We start from the raw sequence: 21,301 nt of genomic DNA, 5'->3' as shown, positions 1-21,301 counted from the left end.
AATTGAGGGTTCCCATGAACCCTTCATTGTTTTAATAATTTGCCGGATTAGCGCCCAGAACTTGGAGAAATACTTTACTGATATTTAGTAGTATATTATAAAAGTTACAACTCTGGAATGGCCCAGTGGAAGAGATGCGTAGGACAGAGTCTGAAGTGAGGTTGAGGTGGGTGCACCAACCTCCCAGCACTTCTCATGTTCACCAACGCGGAAGCTTATCAGAGCTCATTGTTGTTTCAGAACCCAGTCGCCAGCTCACTCCCGAAGAGATTGGTGGGTAGGGCTGAAAGAAATATCACTGGGTCTTTGTGGTATTCAGCCCCATCCTGAGATGGACTATCCAGGGCCTCTATCAGAAGTCACCTCATTATCATAAACTCACCTGTGACCAAAAGGATCTTGTTATGAATAACAAAAGACATTCTTACTATTCAGGAAATTCCAAGAGTTTAGAAGCTCTGTGTCAGGTGGGGATGAAGACCAATTTCTTATTCTGTCACGTTAACCAATATCAAGCTTATGAAAATGTGTTTTTTTTTTTTGTATGGTCCTCAGTGTGCCTACTTGAATAATTTTTGCTGATTTAAAAAATACTGTTTTTCTATTCTCTCTTTTATTAGCTGTCCCATAGTTTTAATACAGCGGTCATCCCAAGACCAGAAGGAAGTAAGTGCTCATTTATAAAAATGATTGTATCATCCTTTTCCGTCTATTACTTTGTGTACATTATGGATGTCAAGCTGTTGCTGGGAGCTTACTTCTCTGCACCTTCTATTATATAGAGGGGTATTACATGTGATAGTCCTATATTGCATGTATTCTGTTTTACTCAACGGGGACCTCCTCAACATTTCTTGGACTACTGTAGCCCTTGTTGATCTTTCCCATCTGTGGGCTTTTCTGTGCTTTTTTTGATACAAAGTCTTGCTTTGTCACCCAGGCTGCAGTGCAGTGGCATGATCTTTGATCCTTGCAGCTTCAACCTCCTGGGCTCAAGTGATCCTCCCACTTCAGTCTCCTGAGTAGCTGGGACTACAGGCGTGTACCACCATACCCGGCCAATTTTTAAAATTTTTAAATTGTTTTGTTGAGGCGGGATCTTGCTATGTTGTCCAGGCTGGTCTCAAACTCCTGGCATCAAGTGATCCTCCTACCTCTGCCTTCCAAAGTGCTGAGATTACAGGCGTGAGTCACCTTGCCTGGCCTATGAGTGTTTCTCTTTAAAACAAAACAAAACAAAAAAATTTCTCTACATTTCACTTTTATGTTTATTCACTTTGATTGTTATGTAACAATCATATGAGAGTTTCTAGTATGCAACCTTGAACTTCCTGTCTGAGTTGTTAACTCTTGTGGGTAGGAGCTGTTGATAACCAGGCCCTCTTTGCTACCCTTGGTATGCTTTATCTTTATGGTGTTGGACTACAGGCTATGCAAATAGTTTATCAGTGCACCTTGGACAATAGCAACAACAACTACATATATTCAAATATTCGAGGACAACGATCTACACATGCCACTCACTGTCTGTACTTGAAGAAAATGAAACATGCCCGCTCTGTACCCTTGATTTTTTTTTTTTAAACTGACATAAAAATGTGATCAGATCTGCTGGGTTCCTGATGAATTTACTTTTGACATATTTGGAGAAATTAAGCTACATCTATCAAATGTCCACAGTTTGTAAACACTGTGATTATGTAACATAGGATTCCAATATAATTGTGATCACTTGAGCCAGTGTTTGAATAAAAGACAACTCTTGTACCCTGGCACTGGCGACTGACAGGATGCCACGAGCAGCACATCCCCTGAGGCACCTTCTTACCCCTCTTCCTTCTTCCCTTCTCCCTCTCTCCTTTGTTCTGTTCTTCTTCTGACACCTTTCTTCCTTCCTCCCTCCTCCTCCTCCCTTTTCTTTCCTTTCCCTCATTCCCTCCTGTCCCCTTTCTCTTTCCTTCTTTTCTTTTTTCCCTTCTTATTACAGAGACGTTAAAACATATCTTTTTAAGAAAACATAGTTTTGCTAAGCAGAAATAAATACTCCATTTTATAAAGATTTGTGAATAGTGGATTCTTAAGCAGAAAACCACTGCCCAATTCATTAAAATTCTTTTCAAGCTTAGCATTATGGGTTATGTATGAAGTTTATATTCATGGATTGTTCTTCTAACCCTTCTGAGAGCCAAGGATTAATGTTGCTGTTCTCTAGGTTCTAAACACAGTGGCTAAGGGTATTTTTCTTAATTTTTTTTTTTTCTTTTTTTGGAGACGGAGTCTCACTCTGTTGCCCAGGCTGGAGTGCTGTGGCACGATCTCAGCTCACTGCAAGCTCCGCCTCCCAGGTTCACGCCATTCTCCTGCCTCAGCCTCCAGAGTAGCTGGGACTACAGGCGTCCCCCACCATGCCCGGCTAATTTATTGTATTTTTAGTAGAGATGGGATTTCACCGTGTCAGCCAGGATGGTCTGTATCTCCTGACTTCGTGATCCGCCCGCGTCGGCCTCCCAAAATACTGGGATTACAGGCATGAGCCACTGCGCCCAGCCTCTTAACTTAATTTTTGAAACAAGAATTGTCATTCATTAGGATATACAGATATGCCAGCCTAATCATAGATAAGCATCTATATTAGAAAAAGTATAAAAATTACATTTCCAAAATAGTCTGTTCTGCCATATGAATCATGTTTTAAATTTATTGTGAAAATAATAAAATATTATTTTAAAAACTTGGGAGCATGGTGTAAAATATCAAAATTTTAATTCAAACTCATTGCCCAAATATTTTTAAAAAGCTTTTCTTAAAATTTTTCCTCCTAGGCTTTTTTTTTTTTTTTTTAAAGGATTGTGTTCTTAGATTCTCAAGTAATTTAAGAACATTCATTCATATATACACACACACACACACACACACACACACACATATATATATAGTTTTCTTTAACTAAGCTGCTGTTGGAATTTTTGGCAAAATATATCTTAACTGTGTCTAGATAGCTTCCCTTAGAGATTTATATCACTTTTTTTAACTTTTAAAATGAATTATATTTATTTTAAAATTATTTTACATTACAAATTTATATATTATTGGTAAATAGATATCCTGATATTCCAGCAAGTGCTCTAAATATATGAAATTCCTTCCAGGCACGGTGGCTCACACCTGTAATCCCAGCACTTCGGGAGGCCAAGGTGGTCGGATCACCTGAGGTCAGGAGTTCAAGACCAGCCTGGCCAACATGGTGCAACCTCATCTCTACTAGAAATACAAAAAATTAGCTGGACATGGTGGTGGGCACCTGTAATCACAGCTACTTAGGAGGCTGAGGTGGAAGAATTGCTCGAATTGCTTGAACCCGGGAGGTGGAGGTTGCAGTGAGCCGAGATTGTGCCACAGCACTCTAGCTTGGGTGACAAAGTGAGACTCCATCTCAAATATATATATATATATATATATTTATATTTTAAATAAAAAAAATATAGACACACATAGCTTTAAGCACTTTTATTTTTTTTTTTTTTTTTTTTTGGGGAGACAGTGTGTGTTGCTCTGTCACCCAGTGCAGTGGCATGATCATGACTCACTGCAGCCTCTACCTGCTGGGCTGAAGCTATCCTCCTCCTTCAGCCTCCTGAACAGCTGGGACTACAGGCACCCATCATTGAACTTCACTAATTTAAAAACATCTTTAGTAGAGGTGGGGCCTAGCCATGTTCCCCAGGCAAGTCAGGTACTCCCAGGCTCAAGTGATCATTCTCCCTTGGCCTTCCAAGGTTGTGGGATTTTAAGTGTGAGCCCCTGTGCCCATCTACCTTTAGCTTTTTAATAGTAATCTAAAAATTAGTTTGGATTTAAAATTTTTTTCCTATTTTTAAAAGGAAGAGAAATGTGGTAATAATCATACACTTAATGTTTTAAAACTGTTTCTTGTAGGTGCACAGTTGGATAAGTTGGGGTTCACAATTATCAGAAAATGCATCAGTGCTGTTGAAACACGAGGTAATATGAATCATTTCATTCATGAGAGGCTATAGGTATGTAAAATCTAAAAGTCATTAAAATACTTGCGTTTAAGTGTTACAAAATGAAATGTGCTAACACAAAATGCTCATTCTGAGTATCAGAAGGGTCAGTTATTCATTTACTATGACAATGAGGGATTTTCCTTTTTATTTACATATTTCTTTCCTGTATTAAAACATGAGGTCTGTGTTGAAATGAGAAGTGTCTTAGTCTGTTAGATCTGCCATAGCAAGATAGTACAAATTAGGTGGCTTAAAGAATAGAAATTTATTGTCTCATGGTTCTGAAGGCTGCAAGTTCAAGATCAAGGTGTCAAATTCACGGTTTCTTCTGAGGCCTTCCCTCTTGGCTTGCAGGTGGCCACCTTCCCGCTGTGTCCTTAGATTGCCTTTTTTTCTGTGCACCCATGTCCCTGGTGTCTCTTTTACATGTCGAAGTTTTTTTTTCTTATAAGGGCCTATTAGATTAGGGCCCACCCTAAAGGCTGCCTTTTAACTTACTTACATCTTTAAAGCTCCCATCTCTAAACACAGTCCCATTCTGAGAAACTAGTGGTTAGGGCTTCAACATAAGAATTTTAGGGGGATACAGTTCAGCCCATAAGAATCCTTAGAAGAATCAGCAGTGATGTACAACTCATCGTAATCACTTTTTGTTGAAGCACTCTGAAGATACTCTCCACCCTCCATTGTTGTGTGGATCCCTACTTAAAACAATCAACTTGCCAGATATGGTGGCTCATGCCTGTAATCCCAGCACTTTGGGAGGTTGAGGTGGGCAGATCACCTGAGGCTGGGAGTTGGAGACCATCTTGGCAAACATGGTGAAACCCCATCTCTACTAAAAATACAAAAATTAGCTGGGTGTGATGCACACACCTGTAATCCCAGCTCTTGGGAGGCTGAGGCAGGAGAATTGGTTGAACCTGGGAGACAGAGGTTGTAGTGAGCTGAAATCGAGGCTGGAACCTGGGTCATAGGGTGAGATTCCATCTCAAAAAAAAAAAAAAAAAAAAAAATAGCTGCTTTATTGAGGTATAATTTGCAGACAGTAAAATTCACTGATTTTAATTGTACAGATGGAGGAGATTTGAAAACATACACAGTTGTGATACTATTACATACATAGAAAATTTGTTTCCCCCACTGAGTTCTTTTCTGGCGCCTGCCTCCCTCCTTTCCTGTATTTGCTGCGTTGCTTTTTTATTTTATTTTTTTAAGACAGGGTCTCATTGTGTCACCCAGGCTGGAGTGTAGTGGTGCAGTCATAGCTCACTGCAGCCTCAAATTCCTGGGCTCAAGCAGCCCTCCTGCTGCCTGGGCCTCCCAAAGTGCTGGAATTACAGACATGAGCCACCATACCTGTCCCTGAGCTACTTTTTATCACGCATGTTCTGTGCCCCCCTCCTTTTTTTTTTTTTAAACATTTTCAGCATTTTTGTATAAATGGAATCATGCAGTTTATAGTCTTTTACTCTGGCTTTGTGTGTGTAATGCTTTTGAGATTCATCAATTGGGTGGATACTTAGCTCTGTAAATTTCTGTTTATTGCCTGGTAATATTCCATTATATGGATATACCACAATTTGTTTATCCATTCACCTATTGATAAATATTTGGGTTGTTTTTCCAGTTTAAATTTAAGGAAAGCTAACTGCTCCACTGACCAATAGCCCAAAACTTTTTTTTAAAAGTCTCTAAGCAAAAATTGGGCCCTTTTGCTATGCAGCCATTCCAGCAGACTTTAGAGAAATGAAATATTAAACATTGCAAAACAGGCTTTTTCTGGAGGTTGACATTCTCTTTGTTTAGAGATCTAGTGAAGTGTGTATAAATGGAATATTTAATTCACTCTCATATATTCTATATTACAGTCTGACTTTGGATGCCTTAGTGGGTGAGGTACTGCCTTCACATTCTCTCTCCAAACAAGGTCTTTGTTACAAAGACAGAACTGCCACCTGTGAAATTAGTGTGTCGGATAATGGCAGAGTAGGAGCTGTTCTATGATTTGGGGATTTGCTTATCAATAACAACAACCCATGCCACAGAAAGCCATTCTTCCCACATTCTCTTACAGTGGCAATTCACACTGACAGGTTTTCATTCATTTCAGTCTGCACTGAAGTTGAGCTGGCAAATTTGTTTCTTATCCTGGTACCTCGAAAGAGTTTCAGGGAAAAAAAAAAAAAAAACCCTGCAATTTCAGTATCTTTCTCTTAATACTCATGTTTCTTTTTTTCTGAGTTTCTTTTTTTTTTTTTTTTTTATTATACTTTAAGTTCTAGGGTACATGTGCATAACGTGCAGGTTTGTTACATATGTATACATGTGCCATGTTGGTGTGCTGCACCCATCAACTCGTCAGCACCCATCAATTCATCATTTATATCAGGTATAACTCCCCAATGCAATCCCTCCCCCCTCCCCCCTCCCCATGATAGGCCCCAATGTGTGATGTTCCCCTTCCCGAGTCCAAGTGAGCTCATTGTTCAGTTCCCACCTATGAGTGAGAACATGCGGTGTTTGGTTTTCTCTTCTTGTGATAGTTTGCTAAGAATGATGGTTTCCAGCTGCATCCATGTCCCTACAAAGGACGCAAACTCATCCTTTTTTATGGCTGCATAGTATTCCATGGTGTATATGTGCCACATTTTCTTAATCCAGTCTGTCACTGATGGACATTTGGGTTGATTCCAAGTCTTTGCTACTGTGAATAGTGCCGCAATAAACATACGTGTGCATGTGTCTTTGTAGTAGAATAATTTATAATCCTTTTTGTGTCATTTGCATGCTTATTAATTTGGATAAATTCTTTCCCAAAAGGGCCTGTTTTATACACACTTATTTCTGCCTGAATAGAAGCAGATCTATCTAGAAGGCTTTCTGATTGGTATGTGTGGTTTCATGGAGTGTTACGTACATTGAATGGCATAAATATATATTGGAATCTGGATGTATTGAATATGTTTTTATAAGTATATAGATGTTGAATAGGTCTACACATTTTATGTTAGCTTTTCTCATTTAAAAATAAGAGACAAAAAAGCATATATTTTTCTTTTTGAATATTTTTCCCCCCAAAGGTCTTCCATTACTGAAACTTTTGCTTTCAGTGGAGTAATAGACTAAAAATAAGCGTTTAAAAGAATCGACAGTCAGAACCTATTATTGAAAATGATGAGGACAGCTTGGTGCCACTGGCTGACACCTGTAATCCCAACACTTTGGGAGGTTGAGGTGGGAGGATTGCTTGAGCCCAAGAGTTCAAGACCAGTCTGGGCAGCATAGCATGACCCTGTCTCTGTAAAAAGTTTTAAAAATTAGCTGAGGGTTATACTGTGTGCTTGTGGTGACAGCTAATCAGGAGGCTGAGGTGGGAGGGTCACTAGATCCCAGGAATCGAGGCCACAGTGAGCTTGGAAAACAGGTAAAGAGACAGAAATAGTTGGTAAATAGCATTAACAACTACTGGACACTTCTTGAGTCTATATGACTAATGACCAGAAGCATTTAATGAGATCTAATTGAATAATTACTTCTAATAACTGTTTTCATGTTCTAAATGTGATTATCTAAAAACTAGTATTTCATATGGTTTGGTTAAAGCCATTAGCCTTTTTCTTACCGTTTCATCTCGTGTCTTCCTGTTTTTGATCTGACTGCTTAGAACATATTTATTGGAACATAAACATAAACCCAAAGACTACTGTGACAATACTTACCATTTAAATGAATTTTTCTTAAGCCATCTATTCAGTTTGTGTGTATAACTTACGAAATGTTCCATATTTTTCTCCTGTAACTTTGTCCCATGGATTGCACCAACCAGAAAAATTTCTTAGCTTTGAGCACGAAGTAATTTTTCTCTAATTGTTTTTGTGGCCAAAAGTTTTTATTTGCCTTGGCTCAAGTAAACTGGAGGTCTGGCAGTGCCCAGATTATTCACAGGACACATACTCAGGAAGCCTGAACATCATAAATTGGATTCACAGGAGCAATTTCTGTGGCTTTGCAGCAGAAACTTCAGTGAAGGAGTAATTTCTGTGGCTCTGTAGCAGAAACTTCAGTGATTGGTAAAGATATGGGATCCATTGCTGATGTTGCAAAAGGAAGTGATTCCAATGTCCACATCCAGGAAAATTTCTACATGGTATAGCTGCAGGGGCTTATCTAGAGGGTAAAGGCACAGTGTGCTGCCTGAGAGGAGCTCTTCTTTTCTCAAACCTAGAGCCTGGAAGCCAATTTCTGAAGACAGTGGAATTGCCCCTTGTTAGTATAATTAACAGATTGTTAGCAAACACCTAGATCCCATTCTTTGCTTGCCCCCACATCTGCCTCCCAGTAGTGGTGGCCAGAGGTGAACTGAGGGGAGCCAGGATACAGACGATGTGTTTGAATCTCTCAGCATATTCTCTGTGATTCTTTTAGAAATGTCCACAACAAACACGCCTCCGGTCATCAAAAATGATACATTGATTGTTTCTGTGTCACCATCCAAGATCGCATGCACTTGGAACATCAGCATCCTTTGATTCAGGTGTAGAATAGCTCTCAGCTGGGGCTTTACTTCCTTTATTTGGAAACTGCCTTCCCCAGCTGGTAATTGGGCCTCCTGGCATTCTTCAGAGTGACCACAGAGCAGAAGCGGCACAATGAACCTTCCCCATCAGATTCCTTGAAAATTGAGCTGATATATTGAAGGCAGCAGACAGATTCACAATTTAGGTACATGGATTTTTCAAGATATGATAAACAGACAACACATGTACTTCTCTAAATTGTTCTGTCATGGCCACTTGTCTCCTCCACTAGGTTCTCCCGTGTCCTCCAGCTGCTTCCACTGCTCGATTGTGAAGTGAGCTTCGCTTACGAGAGGCTTATATACAGAGGGTCCCTTCCCACCTTGTTCACATTCTAATCCTCCTTAATTCAATCAGATTTTGATTTAATTCTGCCATAAATTAGTTTTTTTCTGAAGCCATAGACAGATTACCATAAACAAAGGAGATCATTTTAACTTGAGAGTTTCAAAAAGTAATATGGACAAAATATTGGCTTATTCTAGATTAGGTCGTATATTTTATGGATGTTGATAGAAGATACAGGATTATGGCTAAAACTTTTGAAATGAAATATTTGACTGAAATTTTTATGAATGGAGCTAATTTCAAGTAGTTTTTGATCATGAAAATAAAATCTCATTTTGATTAATTTATCACATTTACTCAGAGGTCTTTCCTAAAGTTGCGTTTATTAAACCAGTGATTTATTCAAAATGAATAAGATGATGAAGATACCCACTTAGAAGCTTAGTGTAAAAAAATCATAAAACTGTTCATCTGCAATCAGGCAGCCTTAGGAGGGCCAGTATTTTGTTTGGTTTCGTTTGGTTATAGTATCAAAACCAAAAGGTATTTTTATGATCTTACTGCTTCCGTTATATCACAACATATGTATATATAAAATGAGATACATTTATTTAAATACACTGGATTTTGAAGGCTGAATAAGAAAAACTGTCTGATTAAGATTTTTTTTCTTTTCTTTTTTTTTTTTTTTGAGACTGAGTCTCATTCTGTTGTCCAGGCTAGAGTGCAGGGGCGCCATCTCTGCTCACCGCAAGCTCCGCCTCCCGGGTTCATGCCATTCTCTTGCCTCAGCCTTCAGAGTAGATGGGACTACAGGTGCCTGCCACCACGCCTGGCTAATTTTTCATATTTTTAGTAGAGATGGAGTTTCACTGTGTTAGCCAGGATGGTCTCGATCTCCTGACCTCATGATCCGCCCATCTTGGCCTCCCAAAGTGCTGGGATGAAAGGCGTGAGCCACTGTGCCCAGCCCTCATTAAGATCTTTGAAAAATGTTTTTATGATCAGTGCAAACCCATGTTGAAAAATGATAAAATGTTTTGCTGATTGAAATCATTTTGACTTGGTTCCTTGTACTTTATTTAGCATGGCTACTAGAAAACATATAATTGCATAGGTGGGTCACATTGTCTTTCTATTGGCTATCCCTGGTCTGGACCTAGGGGCCCTTCAGCTCCCTAGCTCTCCAGCCTACCTGGGGCACAGACCCATCACGACAGCTGTGAGGTTGAGTAAGCCAGTTGGGGAAATTTAATTCACGATCTCGTAGAGTATCCCAAGCTATGGTTGACTGAGAAAAGAAAGAATATGTCATATTTCTCACGTGAGTACTGAGAATCTGCTCCTGCCTGTAGCTCCTAGAGCAGAGGACCAAGCGTCTCTGAGGACACACGTTGTGCTTGGCATTGAGTTGGCCTCAGACAACACTTGCTGTATTAACTATTCAATTCTTGGGACCTTACTCTCTCATACTTACCTTTTGTACAAAACTAAGAATTAAAAAATAAATTACATAAGATTGCACTCATTTTTCCTTTTCTACTAAATTCTCTTCTGGCCTCCAGTTGCTTCTGAAGGTGGCTCAGTTCTCCTTACATCTTTCTTAACATGTTCTTTTGAAAATGACATTTGACATATTTATTAAGAACTTTGTGATATTATTGGAGTATTTGCAAGGCTTCAGAGAAATGTCTAAAATGTACTATCCTTCTCAGTACTCTAAGATGACATTTTTAGTGTATAACATACCTTAAATAACATATATGACCTATGGATATTAATATATCTTGGTAGGACTGGCAATTATTTATAAATTATTCTAGCTTTGAGATGAGAAAAAACTCCCATTTTGCTACAGTATCAGCATAAATTAACAAACCATATTTTTCCATAGAGTAGTTTGCTCATGATGTTTTGGCACGTGTGGGAGTCACATCAACTGGTCTTTCATCCATTTGTCAAATATTTGCTAATAATACGTACCGGCTCTACTGCTAGAAAGTGACTGCTTTCTTATACCAAGCAAAAAGACTTCCTAAAGCAGTTGTTCTCAAATTTTGCTGCACTTTGAAATTATCTGAGATTTTTTGGAGACGGAGTCTCCCTCTGTTGCCCAAGCTGGGGTACAGTGGCATGATCTTCACTCACTGCAGCCTCCATCTCCGCCTCCCAGATTGAAATGATTCTTCTGCCTCAGCCTCCCGCGTAGCTGGAATAACAGGCGTGGGCCACAACGCCCAGCTAATTTTTTTGTATTTTTAGTAGAGGTAGTGGTTCACCATGTTGGCCAGGCTGGTCTCGAACTCCTGATCCTAAGTGATCTACCCTCCTTGACCTCTCAAAGTGCTGGGATTACAGGCGTGAGCCACTGTGGCTGGCCTTAAAAATGTTGATGCCAGGCTCTCACACCATGTCAGCCTGACTTAATTGCTATTGGATGTGGACTGGGAAGTCGGATTTTTTTCATCTCCCTAGGTGATTCTAATATGTAGCAAAGCTTGGGAGACCACTGCCCTAATGGAAGAGTTGCTTGTGTGCTGGAGAAATGGGATACATGATAACATTATCTTCATGTTGATAGTTTCCTGCTACATTGGGAGCTTTTCTCTTAATGTCTTTAAAAGAACAACACAACCTGGCTGGGCGCCGTGGCTCACGCCTATAATCCCAGCACTTTGGGAGGTCGAGATGGGTGAATCACCTGAGTTCAGGAGTTTGAGACTAGCCTGGCCAACACGGTGAAACCCCGTCTCTACCAAAAATACAAAAATTAGCTGGGCATGGTGGTGGGTGCGTGTAATCCCAGCTACTTGGGGGGCTGAGGCAGGAGAATCACTTGAACCCGTGGAGGTTGCAGTGAACCGAGATCGTGCCACTTCAGTCTAGCCTGGGTAACAAGAGCGAAACTCTGTCTCAGAAAATGAACAAAACCCCTGCAACCTAAATCCAAACAAATCAGCAAAGTCCCTAAGACAATAGCACAACGTTCTTTTCATTGCCTCAGTAGCAGAAGACTTACTGTAGCTAAACCCTAGTTCTAATCAGAAGCCAGTCAGTTAACCAGTATTTATTGGGGCATCATGGGACGTGCATAGCCATGCTCTAGACTTGTGGGATACGTGTTCAAGGTTGGTTACATGCAATCCTTGATTTATTAGTGGGTGACAAAACAAGATTTCTAAGTAATTGAAGTATACCAGATGATCAAAATGTTGCAAATTTGCACCGATTAAGAGCATCTGAGTGCATGTTGAAGGATTGGGAAGAATGTGATGTTAATTGAGGACTGTCTTTAGGAGTAGGCTTCCTCAGATTTAAAGGATGGGAAAGTATTTTTTGGCATTTAGAGAAAACTCAGCAAAGATACAGAGACAGGGTGACTGAGAAAAGACAAACTTCATTGTGAAGGAAACATGGAGAAACAGTAAAGGCAGATAATCAGGCATATGCATTTGATTGTAAAGGAACTGGGTAAATACTAGAAGGTGATAGGTAGCAAAGAAGCAGGCATTCAGAAAGTAAATATGAAAACTAACATTGGTAGTCATGCATGGGATGCCCCAGGGTTCTGCTTAGGATGCAGTATGTATAAGTGAAGTAACTGATTCTGGATAATAGGTTTGGCAGTGGGGTAGATAGTGCAGATACAGCAGGAATGATTTTGCTGAAATCGTACCAGTCACATTTAGCAGTTGGCTGTATATAGAGGATAGGAATTCTGCAAGGAATCTTACCTTGAAGTGTTAGTTTGGGTAGTGAAGGATGTCAAGGAAATTGAGAGGTCCATGACCCCGTAACGTATACCAGGAGCACTAGGGGTGCTTCTTGGAAATTCAGATTACTGGTCTCAGTCCACATCTGTTGAATCAGAGTTGTTGACGGTTGGGTCTCTCTGCTTTAGACAGTGAGAGATCCAATAGGAATAGTCAGGTGGAGAGAAGAATTTTCGAATATTCTGCCTTTAGGGGATAGAAGAAGCCACAGGGGCTTTCCTGAGAGAGTAGGGTTTATGAAGGCCCTGGGTCATGGGGCCATATACCGTTTGGGATAATGACAGAGAGCATGTGGATGTAAGGTAGAACTTCCATCCTAAAATGTGAGGTTGAGGGAAGAAATAACAAAATGGCTAAATGTAATCAAGTTTCATTATGTCAGAAGCCAAAAGCAGTTACAATATCAAATGTGTTTTAGGTGAATCCCAGACAGACTCAGAAGTGTTCATGGCAGTTCCTGTTCACTCATTCCACCACTTAACCTCCAGTCCCTCCCCACCTGCTGTCTCCGTGTCACATCTGGCCTCTGGTGCCCTGTAGTTGTTTACTCCTATGCGGGAAAATATTCCCTTATTCTCAAGTAGCTTTGTACCACCACCTTTCCTCCACTGTGTTGGTCTTACTGAAGACAAACATTACTGTGCAGCCACCATGATTTGTAGCTCTCTCATGATGGAGTCATCTGCTCTGCCCACATCTCTGGAAAAACAGTGGGCTTGGCCTTCTCCCCTGCCCCTCCTGCACCTCCGACATCTCTCACTCTTGAGCCGAGCTCTGCAGGGCAAGAGGAATTGTCCAGGTTTGCAAGGATGTGGGTGTCAGAAGAAAGGAATTTTGGCAGAGGGATGAACAAGGGTCAAAGTATAGATGATGGAAACAATGTGATGCGTTTGGGACCTGAGGGTCATCAGGCAAGATGGGAGGAGTGATAGGAATGGAGAGTGGAGGGAGGGAGGCACTCAGATTACTCTGCTGAAGGGTTCGCTTTGCCTTTGAGTGATAAGGAGCTGTCAGGGTTAAGTTCCAAAGTGGTGCAATAAGATAAGCATTTGAAAGGATTCTTAACCTCTCAGACCCATAGTTCCTTTAAAAAAAAAAAAATTGTTCACACTACCTCCCACCCAGCTTTGTGAAGATTAAAGAGTGAGTCTTTGCACATAGTAGATATGAAATGCCTGTCTTCATTTCCTTCTTCATCCTTCTCCTTCATTGTTTTAATCTTGAAATGTGCATGTGCCTCATTTGGCAGTTATATTGCCTGGTATTTTAAGTTATATTTTCTATGTTTACTTTGTTTCTGGAACTTTACTGTTTACTTGGAGAAAATGTCTTATTTATCCTTTGCTTGCCTCTTCTCATTTCTAAATACAGGCATGCCTTGCACACATAGTAAGCACTCAGTAAGCAATTGCTTTTTGCTTGAGTATTCAGATTTGACTAAAATTCTATATTGGTAATATTATGTGTCTTAACAATTTCTAGAGTTATTGGAAGAATTTATTCTATATGTGGTTGGAATTGGTACTTCCACATAACATGTAGGATTGGTTTTCATTCTCTTATGAGTTTATGTTAGCATCTTTGTAAACTGCAGGTAATATGTCAGATGTAGAAAAGTACATCATGTTACATGTGAAGGAGTCTTATGGTTTCAGAGATTGGAGTGTAATTACATCATTTCTTTGAGTAAGTACAAATGAACCGCCCCCTATAAGCAGTGCATTGTCTCTTTCTGGGCCTGCATGACACCTAGGTGCATGTACTATATGATACGAAAAAACAAAGTAAGACTCTTTTGCTTAAAAACATCTTCTAGTTGCTATTTCTAAAATAGTCATTACCATTTAAAGCTAAATTTGGATGCCACTTTTGTTTATGAAGTTTCTCTTAAAAAATCTTCCATATGTGGATGATTTGAATATTCACTTTAATTTTCTAGAGTATGGCATTAAAATGTCGGTCTAGGCAAGCTGTCAGTTATCAAATTCAGCATTGTAACAAGCTGTGAATTCATGGGGTAGAAGTAGGAAGCCACATATAAGATGTGACAATCTTTCATTTGTCGCATGTAAAAGTGAATTTATCTTCCTTTGCAAAGCAAAGTTTCAGATTTTTGGAAAACCGGTACCGCTTGAAGATTGCTTTACCTCCAGAACACTTTGGAATTGTATGGGGTTCTCAAGATGGGCTCTGGTAGAAGATTACAATGTATAATTTCAGTATTAATCTTCAGGGATGTGGAAAGGGAGATGCCCAGAGTGAACCTGAAACATATTTTACTAATTGCACATTAATTTTAAATTGCCAAGGGCAATGAAGAAAATAAAGAACAGCTGTCCTGGAAAAATTTACAGCAAGTAAACTAGAGTTTCTCTATTTTTTAATCAGAATGGGTGTGAGGTGAATGTGGGTGGAAATAGAGGACAGTCTTCTGTGGGAGGGAGCTGAAGAGTCTTGCAGTGTCTGCAGAAATGCAAATGCAAAATTGAAATACTAAATCCAGGCAAATCAGGACTGAATATTCATTTTCACAATTAGTAATCTTATTTGTTTTAAGGAAACTCTGAGAAACTATTTGTTTCCAAATGAATGGTCACGTTAAATTAGTAGGGGCAGATCCTTCCTCTGAGATGGCAAACCCTGAGTCTTTGCCTGTACCACTCGTCCGTGTCGTTTAGGGCTTGGTTTAGGACTGTTATTACTTTCCTGTTGTCCAATGACTGTTCTTTTTTTCAGCCCATGAATTCTTCAACCTTCTTTTCTCTTTGTTATCCATGGTTTTATACATTTTCCTTTTTAACACATCCATGGAATAGAAATGAAGAAAATTAATAGGACTTTATTCAATCATTACAATAAATCATCTTGCTTCTGGGTGTATTTGGGGTTGGAGGTTGGATAGGTGTCAGAAAATGACAATGGTATATTTTCAAGTAGTGCTGAAGGTGTTTTTAGACAGAAGAAACTTGGTAGAACTGTCTTGCTCCAGAGTAAGCATGCTAGGCTGTATGTTTTTGCATGACGTTCTGATGAGGTCAGTGACATTTTATGGTACACCGTTAGCATAGTGGAGAAGAACGTTAGCCCAAAAGACTTTCTTGATTGTAATCTCAGTTTTACTCCTTATTAACTCTGCCATGTAACCTCTCTGTGTCTTTATTTTATCATCTGTGAAACAGGATAAGGGTCATGTCTCCTTCAAGGGGTTGTTGTGAGAACTAAAAGAGAATGCTTAAGACATTGGCACATGTTGAGTGCCCAGTAAGTGTGAGTCTTATTTAGAGGTAAATTCAGTCATTGAGGCCAATTATAATTAAGTAGTCCCATTATTGATTTAAGGCTCTAGGAGATTGAAGAACTTTCTGTTTTTTTTAAAATAGCAATTTACATGGGGAAATAAATCACCCAAGTTCATTTTATCTGTTAATTTTATGTGGCTCTTAGAACAAACAGCAAAATTAACTGGTTTAGCTTTTAACCTCCTCTTCTTCAGTGATTTGTGGACATTTGAGCATTAAAATATCCTGAGCAGTAAAATAGCCAGAGGCTCACTGAGAAGAACACCACAGTTTTCAGATTATCTCAAACTTTTGCTCAGAAGCCAAAGAAACAGACAAACACCACAAAACACCATGAAAACCAGAAGCAGGCATTCTTCCTCCTGGGATTTAGTACCTGCTGCTGCAGCTGCTCTGAGGTGGAGAGGCAGAGGGCAGCAGCGAGACGCCATTAGGCCTTTTCTGATGTTTTCCATCTCTGCAGCAGAGGAATGAAAAGGAATCTTGCAAAAAGCAACAGCCCACTTTGGCCTTGAGTTTGAGTCTCTTTTCTAATTTATTCTAGTAGCATTTTCTAGTACTTAAACCTGAGCTACGTGAGTGATGAGCTTGAAAATTAATTTATTTAGCTGTCCCATCCTTTCCAGCTTACTTTAATACTGACCTATGCCTGGCCATACACATGTTAGATGGATTTTAGTATGTACTTTTGGGGTATTTCTTACAGGGAAGGCATTAGAGGAAATAATATTAGAAATAAGACTCCTGTTCTAAAAGATGATCTTCAATCTAACTTCAAGACAGATTTCAGTCACATTCATGTTGACCGGTTATCCTGCATAGTTCCACGGATACTAGTAGAAGACACAAGACTCCTGGATCTTTGACACGGGACAGTTTATTACTGTCAGTAGCTAGAGTAGTGCATTTTGTGCTGGTTCCCTGAGCCCTGATTCCTAAGGGCACTGCAATAATGGCAAGGTGATACTTATGGATGATACAGTTGGTTGTGTTATAGGAGGAAAAACTGAATGCAGGAAGCTCAAATCTTTTATAATGGCCAGCAAGCAAGCCTTTTGCTCTAGGAGACACCATCTCTACATGCTAAGGCTGCAAGCAACCCTGTTCTTTGCTCCAAAGGGTAGATATTGGAACAGAGGGTGCTTCCACCACCCTGGGGTGATGTTGGTAATGGTGAGTGGGTGATGTGATGTGGGAAGATGCTTTGTGAGCAGTTGTATCCAGAGAGTGTCAGATCCCAGGTGCTGTGCTGCATCATTTGCCTTAGCTCTTTGTGTAGGCTCTTGTGAGCTGTTGACAGATTTGGATGGGAGTGTGTCTTGAGATCTTTGACAGAGAGTAGAATTGGTGGGAATAGAATGGGGGTAAGGTGGAAGGCAGGGTGGTTTGCTTGAATTTGGGGAGTAATTGAGATAAGAAATGATGGAGGTTTAAACTAGAGTATTTGCGATGGAAAGAAAGGATAGATAGAAAGAGAGACTTCGCACACAAACAGAATCTGATGACCTGCTGGATATTGGAAGTCAGGGAGAGGGAAAGCAAAAACGGACTCTAAGCTTCCAAGATGAGCTGAATGAGACCTTTAGCCAAGGCAGAATGCAAGATGAGCAGTAGGTTTGGGAGGGATAGAGACTGGTTTTGGATATTCTCAATGCAAGTGGCATGTTATAAGAAATAGAATGAAGGCAACAGGAGAGATGGCAGGAATTATTCTTAGAGAGGTAAGGTTTTGAGTGTCTAAGTCAAGATGATAGTGGAGAAAAGGACAGAATCTTTGTGAATGCTTCTATTTTGATGATGAGAGGAAGAATAATGGAGATATAAGACAGAGGTATAGGAGGAGAAGGAAGAGAGGATGGTTGTAAGGGAATCCATAAGAGGGGAGGTTCCAAGAAGGAAGAAGTCAGCTGTGTCAAATACTCTAGAAAGGTCAGATTGGGGGAGGAACAAGAAACAACCATTGGGTTTAGTGGTTGGGAAGTCAACTAGATAATAGCGAGGTTGTACTTATTTTTTTCTTAGGTGTTACTCTTCTCACAAGAACCATATGAGACAGGTGGTATTATCCCCATTTGCATGAGCCCCTGAAGTGAAGAAACGTGATCTGATTTGTCTAAGTCTCAGAGGTAGAGAGCAGTATACTACAACTTGCCTCCAAGACTGTGTTTTAAATACCCTTGCTGTCCATGCTCTTAACCAGTCAGCATGAGGAGATGGAGATACTATAGTCTGACCTTTTTTTTGAGGATGCTGGAGATGAAGGAAAGAAAAATAGAAGATAAGCTTTTAAAGAAAAAAGTTTAAAAGTTTGAGAGTACTGTAGGAAAGGTAAGTAGGGAGGGAAGATTTAAGTATCACTCTCTGAAAGTGTTCATCTAGATTCAGGATTAAGCCATTCTAAAGTTACACCTGCCTTTTTTCAATAACAACTGCTTCATGGACCTCTGAAGGTGCATCCTTGGCCCAAGAAAGATGCACTGCCTTTCCTGAGGATCACTGCAACACCTTGGGAGGTCTCTTTACAGCAGACATAATGTCAATACAAAATCTGCATATGACAATATATTAAAAATGTTAATGTATTGCATTTTGTGTTTTTGGAGTATATCACACTCTCTCACACAGTCTCCATAACATTCCATAGGTAGTTGAGCAGCAGATACATATTAATAGGCTCAGTTGCACATATTAATAGGCTCAGTTGCACATGTGGTATCAGAGGCCAGAACAAGGTAGGGTAAACCTGTCACAGGTCACGCAACTAGGCAAAGCTGGGGTTTGGAGCCTAGTCTCCTGGCTCTAAGTCAGAATTATCCTGTGGCAGCAGAAACAGTGAGAGGAAGAGTTGGTGGACAATGCAACTTAGTGGTGATGTGGGAGCTTGATCCTACAGGAATGCCCAGAGGCTGTGAAATACTCCTTTTGCCAAGGTTCATGCTGTGAGGAAAAACTGAAGGGCCCATTGAGTGAGTCACAGCCAGTGCCTCTGTTAGATACTGGGATAGGGAGACCTCTGGGAGAGTGCAGGGCCCCAGAGGTTACTAATGAAATTGGAAACTCGCTGTTACTCTGTCACTTTCCTCTAGGCTCTGTCTAGGCACTTTGCCAGTGGCTTGGATAGAAGGAATAGCAACAAATCTAGGGGGTCTGGTCTGAAGCTAAAATGCTTTCTCTTGTGTTGCCTAGAAACTGAAAACGAGGCCAGCCACCTGTAGTATACAGTCCATTTTGACCCTAATACAGAGGCTGCAGCTAATAAACTATCTACCTTTTGTATTTGAGACTTGGATTCCAGAGGATGAGACTTAGTGTCAAGCCTTAGATGTATCTTTAGAGGCCTAAAATTATCAGTACTTCCAAAAATATGGATTAGACCCAGAAGTGGGTATTTGCTTTGCACTTTTAAGAATATTTCTCACTTTTCTCCTGGGATGGGACAATAGTGAGTGGATGTGACAGACAACACCAGTGGGCACAGCCACCCTCACGTGCCCAACTGTCTCGTTTCTGTGTTTAGTCTCTGGTTTGTTTGGAAGTGGGAAGACTGTGGGAATGAGATCCTAAGACCTTTCCTGAAAGTGCCTGCTGATGGGGAGGCTAATCATCACAATACAGAAATGTGTTTACACAAAGCGTAGGTGAAGGCGAACGTGAAAGCGAAAGCAAGGCTTATAGGAAGGGGAAAAACAGATTAGTTGCTGGCAGGTAATAACTGTCTGTAATGTTTCTGTATCTGCTATTCAAATAATTATCATCCAGGGGAAGAACTTACAAATGTTATTGGTGAGCAGGAATTGTATATTTTCCATGAGTCATTCTCGTTAAATAAATTTTGACTCTCGTCCCAGGGTGTGCTTTATTTTATGAAAATGAGCTTATAGATTAAAGGCCTTGGTTAGGGCATTTATATGTATCGTGCCTAGCTATTTTGAAATTAATTTTGAGTGTTATACTACAATTAAAGCATTTAATGATTGCTTGGTATGTGCGAAGCTCATGCACTTGCTTTATAAACGTTATCTCCTTTAATGTTCACAGCAACCCAGTTCCCATCATTAACCCCATTTTCAGATGAAGAAGCTGAGCACAGAGAGGTTGAATAACTTGCTAGGTCACATAGCTAGAAGGTGGCAGAGTTGGAAGTTTTCAAAATGTCAGTAACCTTAACCTGTAATAGTTTATATCTTGTAACCTTAACACATTTGTATTTCCAAGATACATTTGTTTTTTATTTAAATGGAGGTACCAAGGTCCAGAAAGTTTAAAATGTTAATCAGTATTATGTTGAATCTCATTTTTGTACAGCCATGCTTTATCTTCTGCCTCAGTGCTTAGGAATTATCCCTTACCCTGCTGCTTGACAGTATTTAATGTACTTGTAAGTGTTACAAATAATGCATTCTTCTCCCAAAGCTTTAGAATTATGTAAATACCGTATCTTAAATTTATGACGGTGAATATGTCCCTTTGATGGAGTAGAGAGAATCATTCTTCTGTCTGCTTATATTTAAAACCATTTTAATATAAATACACATCTTTGACAGAATGTTATAATGTTATGAATTGCTGAGTATCTTGGAAGAGAATCTTTGTGTATGAACCTGTTTATTTTTACGTAACCCAGTGCAGCAGATAGCCTAGAAAGTGTTCACTATACTTACACAGACATTTAAACATTAGTGCTTACTGAGGACTAGTTATAAATATATGTAAGGGACTCATTATCACATTTTTGTAATCCACCTATGATCTGAAACAATACTCATGAGTCTTTTCATTACTTTTCTTAATATTACCTTAATACCTCATTCTTGGCCAGATCGCTAGATATTTCCTCACAAGTTTTTCTAATTATTTCATGAAGAGTGCGTTTTTCCTTCATTTTCAAGAATATTTCAAGATTAGCTAATATTAGTAATTATGAAAATATATACATATAAGGCATCTAAAATAATGATTAATTTTTTATGTGCATAAAAGCATATGTTTATTGTATAACCTGTAGGTAAATCTGTCTTTGCAGTGCTAGAGGGATATGCAAACCTATATTTGTATTTGTGCATGTGTGTATATATATACACATGTGCCTCATTAATAATGAAATGTTCGACTTCTGATGTAAATCCCGTGAATGCCAGTATGAACATTAATGACCTTTTACCCCTGTTGTCAACACACGTGAGTGCAAATAAATGATTCAGTCACTCCACAAATATTGATGAACTATCTCATTCCAGGCCAAGCAATCTGCTGGTTACTAGATGAGAGCTGAATGTTAGTTTACAGAACCATGGAATTTGATAATGTATTTCTGTAGAATCATACAGCTGCAA

At 39.6% G+C, this 21,301-nt stretch overlaps 1 protein-coding gene across 1 annotated transcript in view; it reads left to right on the top strand.

The window, feature by feature from the left end:
• The window catches only part of ARHGAP10 (Rho GTPase activating protein 10), a 333,033-nt gene that overhangs the window by 174,175 nt on the left and 137,557 nt on the right, over nt 1-21,301 (top strand). The window contains exons 12-13 of the mRNA XM_023227376.1: nt 621-666; nt 3,937-4,002. Coding sequence (XP_023083144.1) covers nt 621-666; nt 3,937-4,002 — 112 coding nt within the window. The remainder of the gene's footprint in view (nt 1-620; nt 667-3,936; nt 4,003-21,301) is intronic.

Source organism: Piliocolobus tephrosceles, chromosome 3 (assembly GCF_002776525.5).
Source record: "Piliocolobus tephrosceles isolate RC106 chromosome 3, ASM277652v3, whole genome shotgun sequence".
Lineage (NCBI taxonomy): Eukaryota > Metazoa > Chordata > Mammalia > Primates > Cercopithecidae > Piliocolobus > Piliocolobus tephrosceles.
Note: the sequence above shows the minus strand (reverse complement) of the source record. Positions and strands in the feature narration are given on the sequence as shown.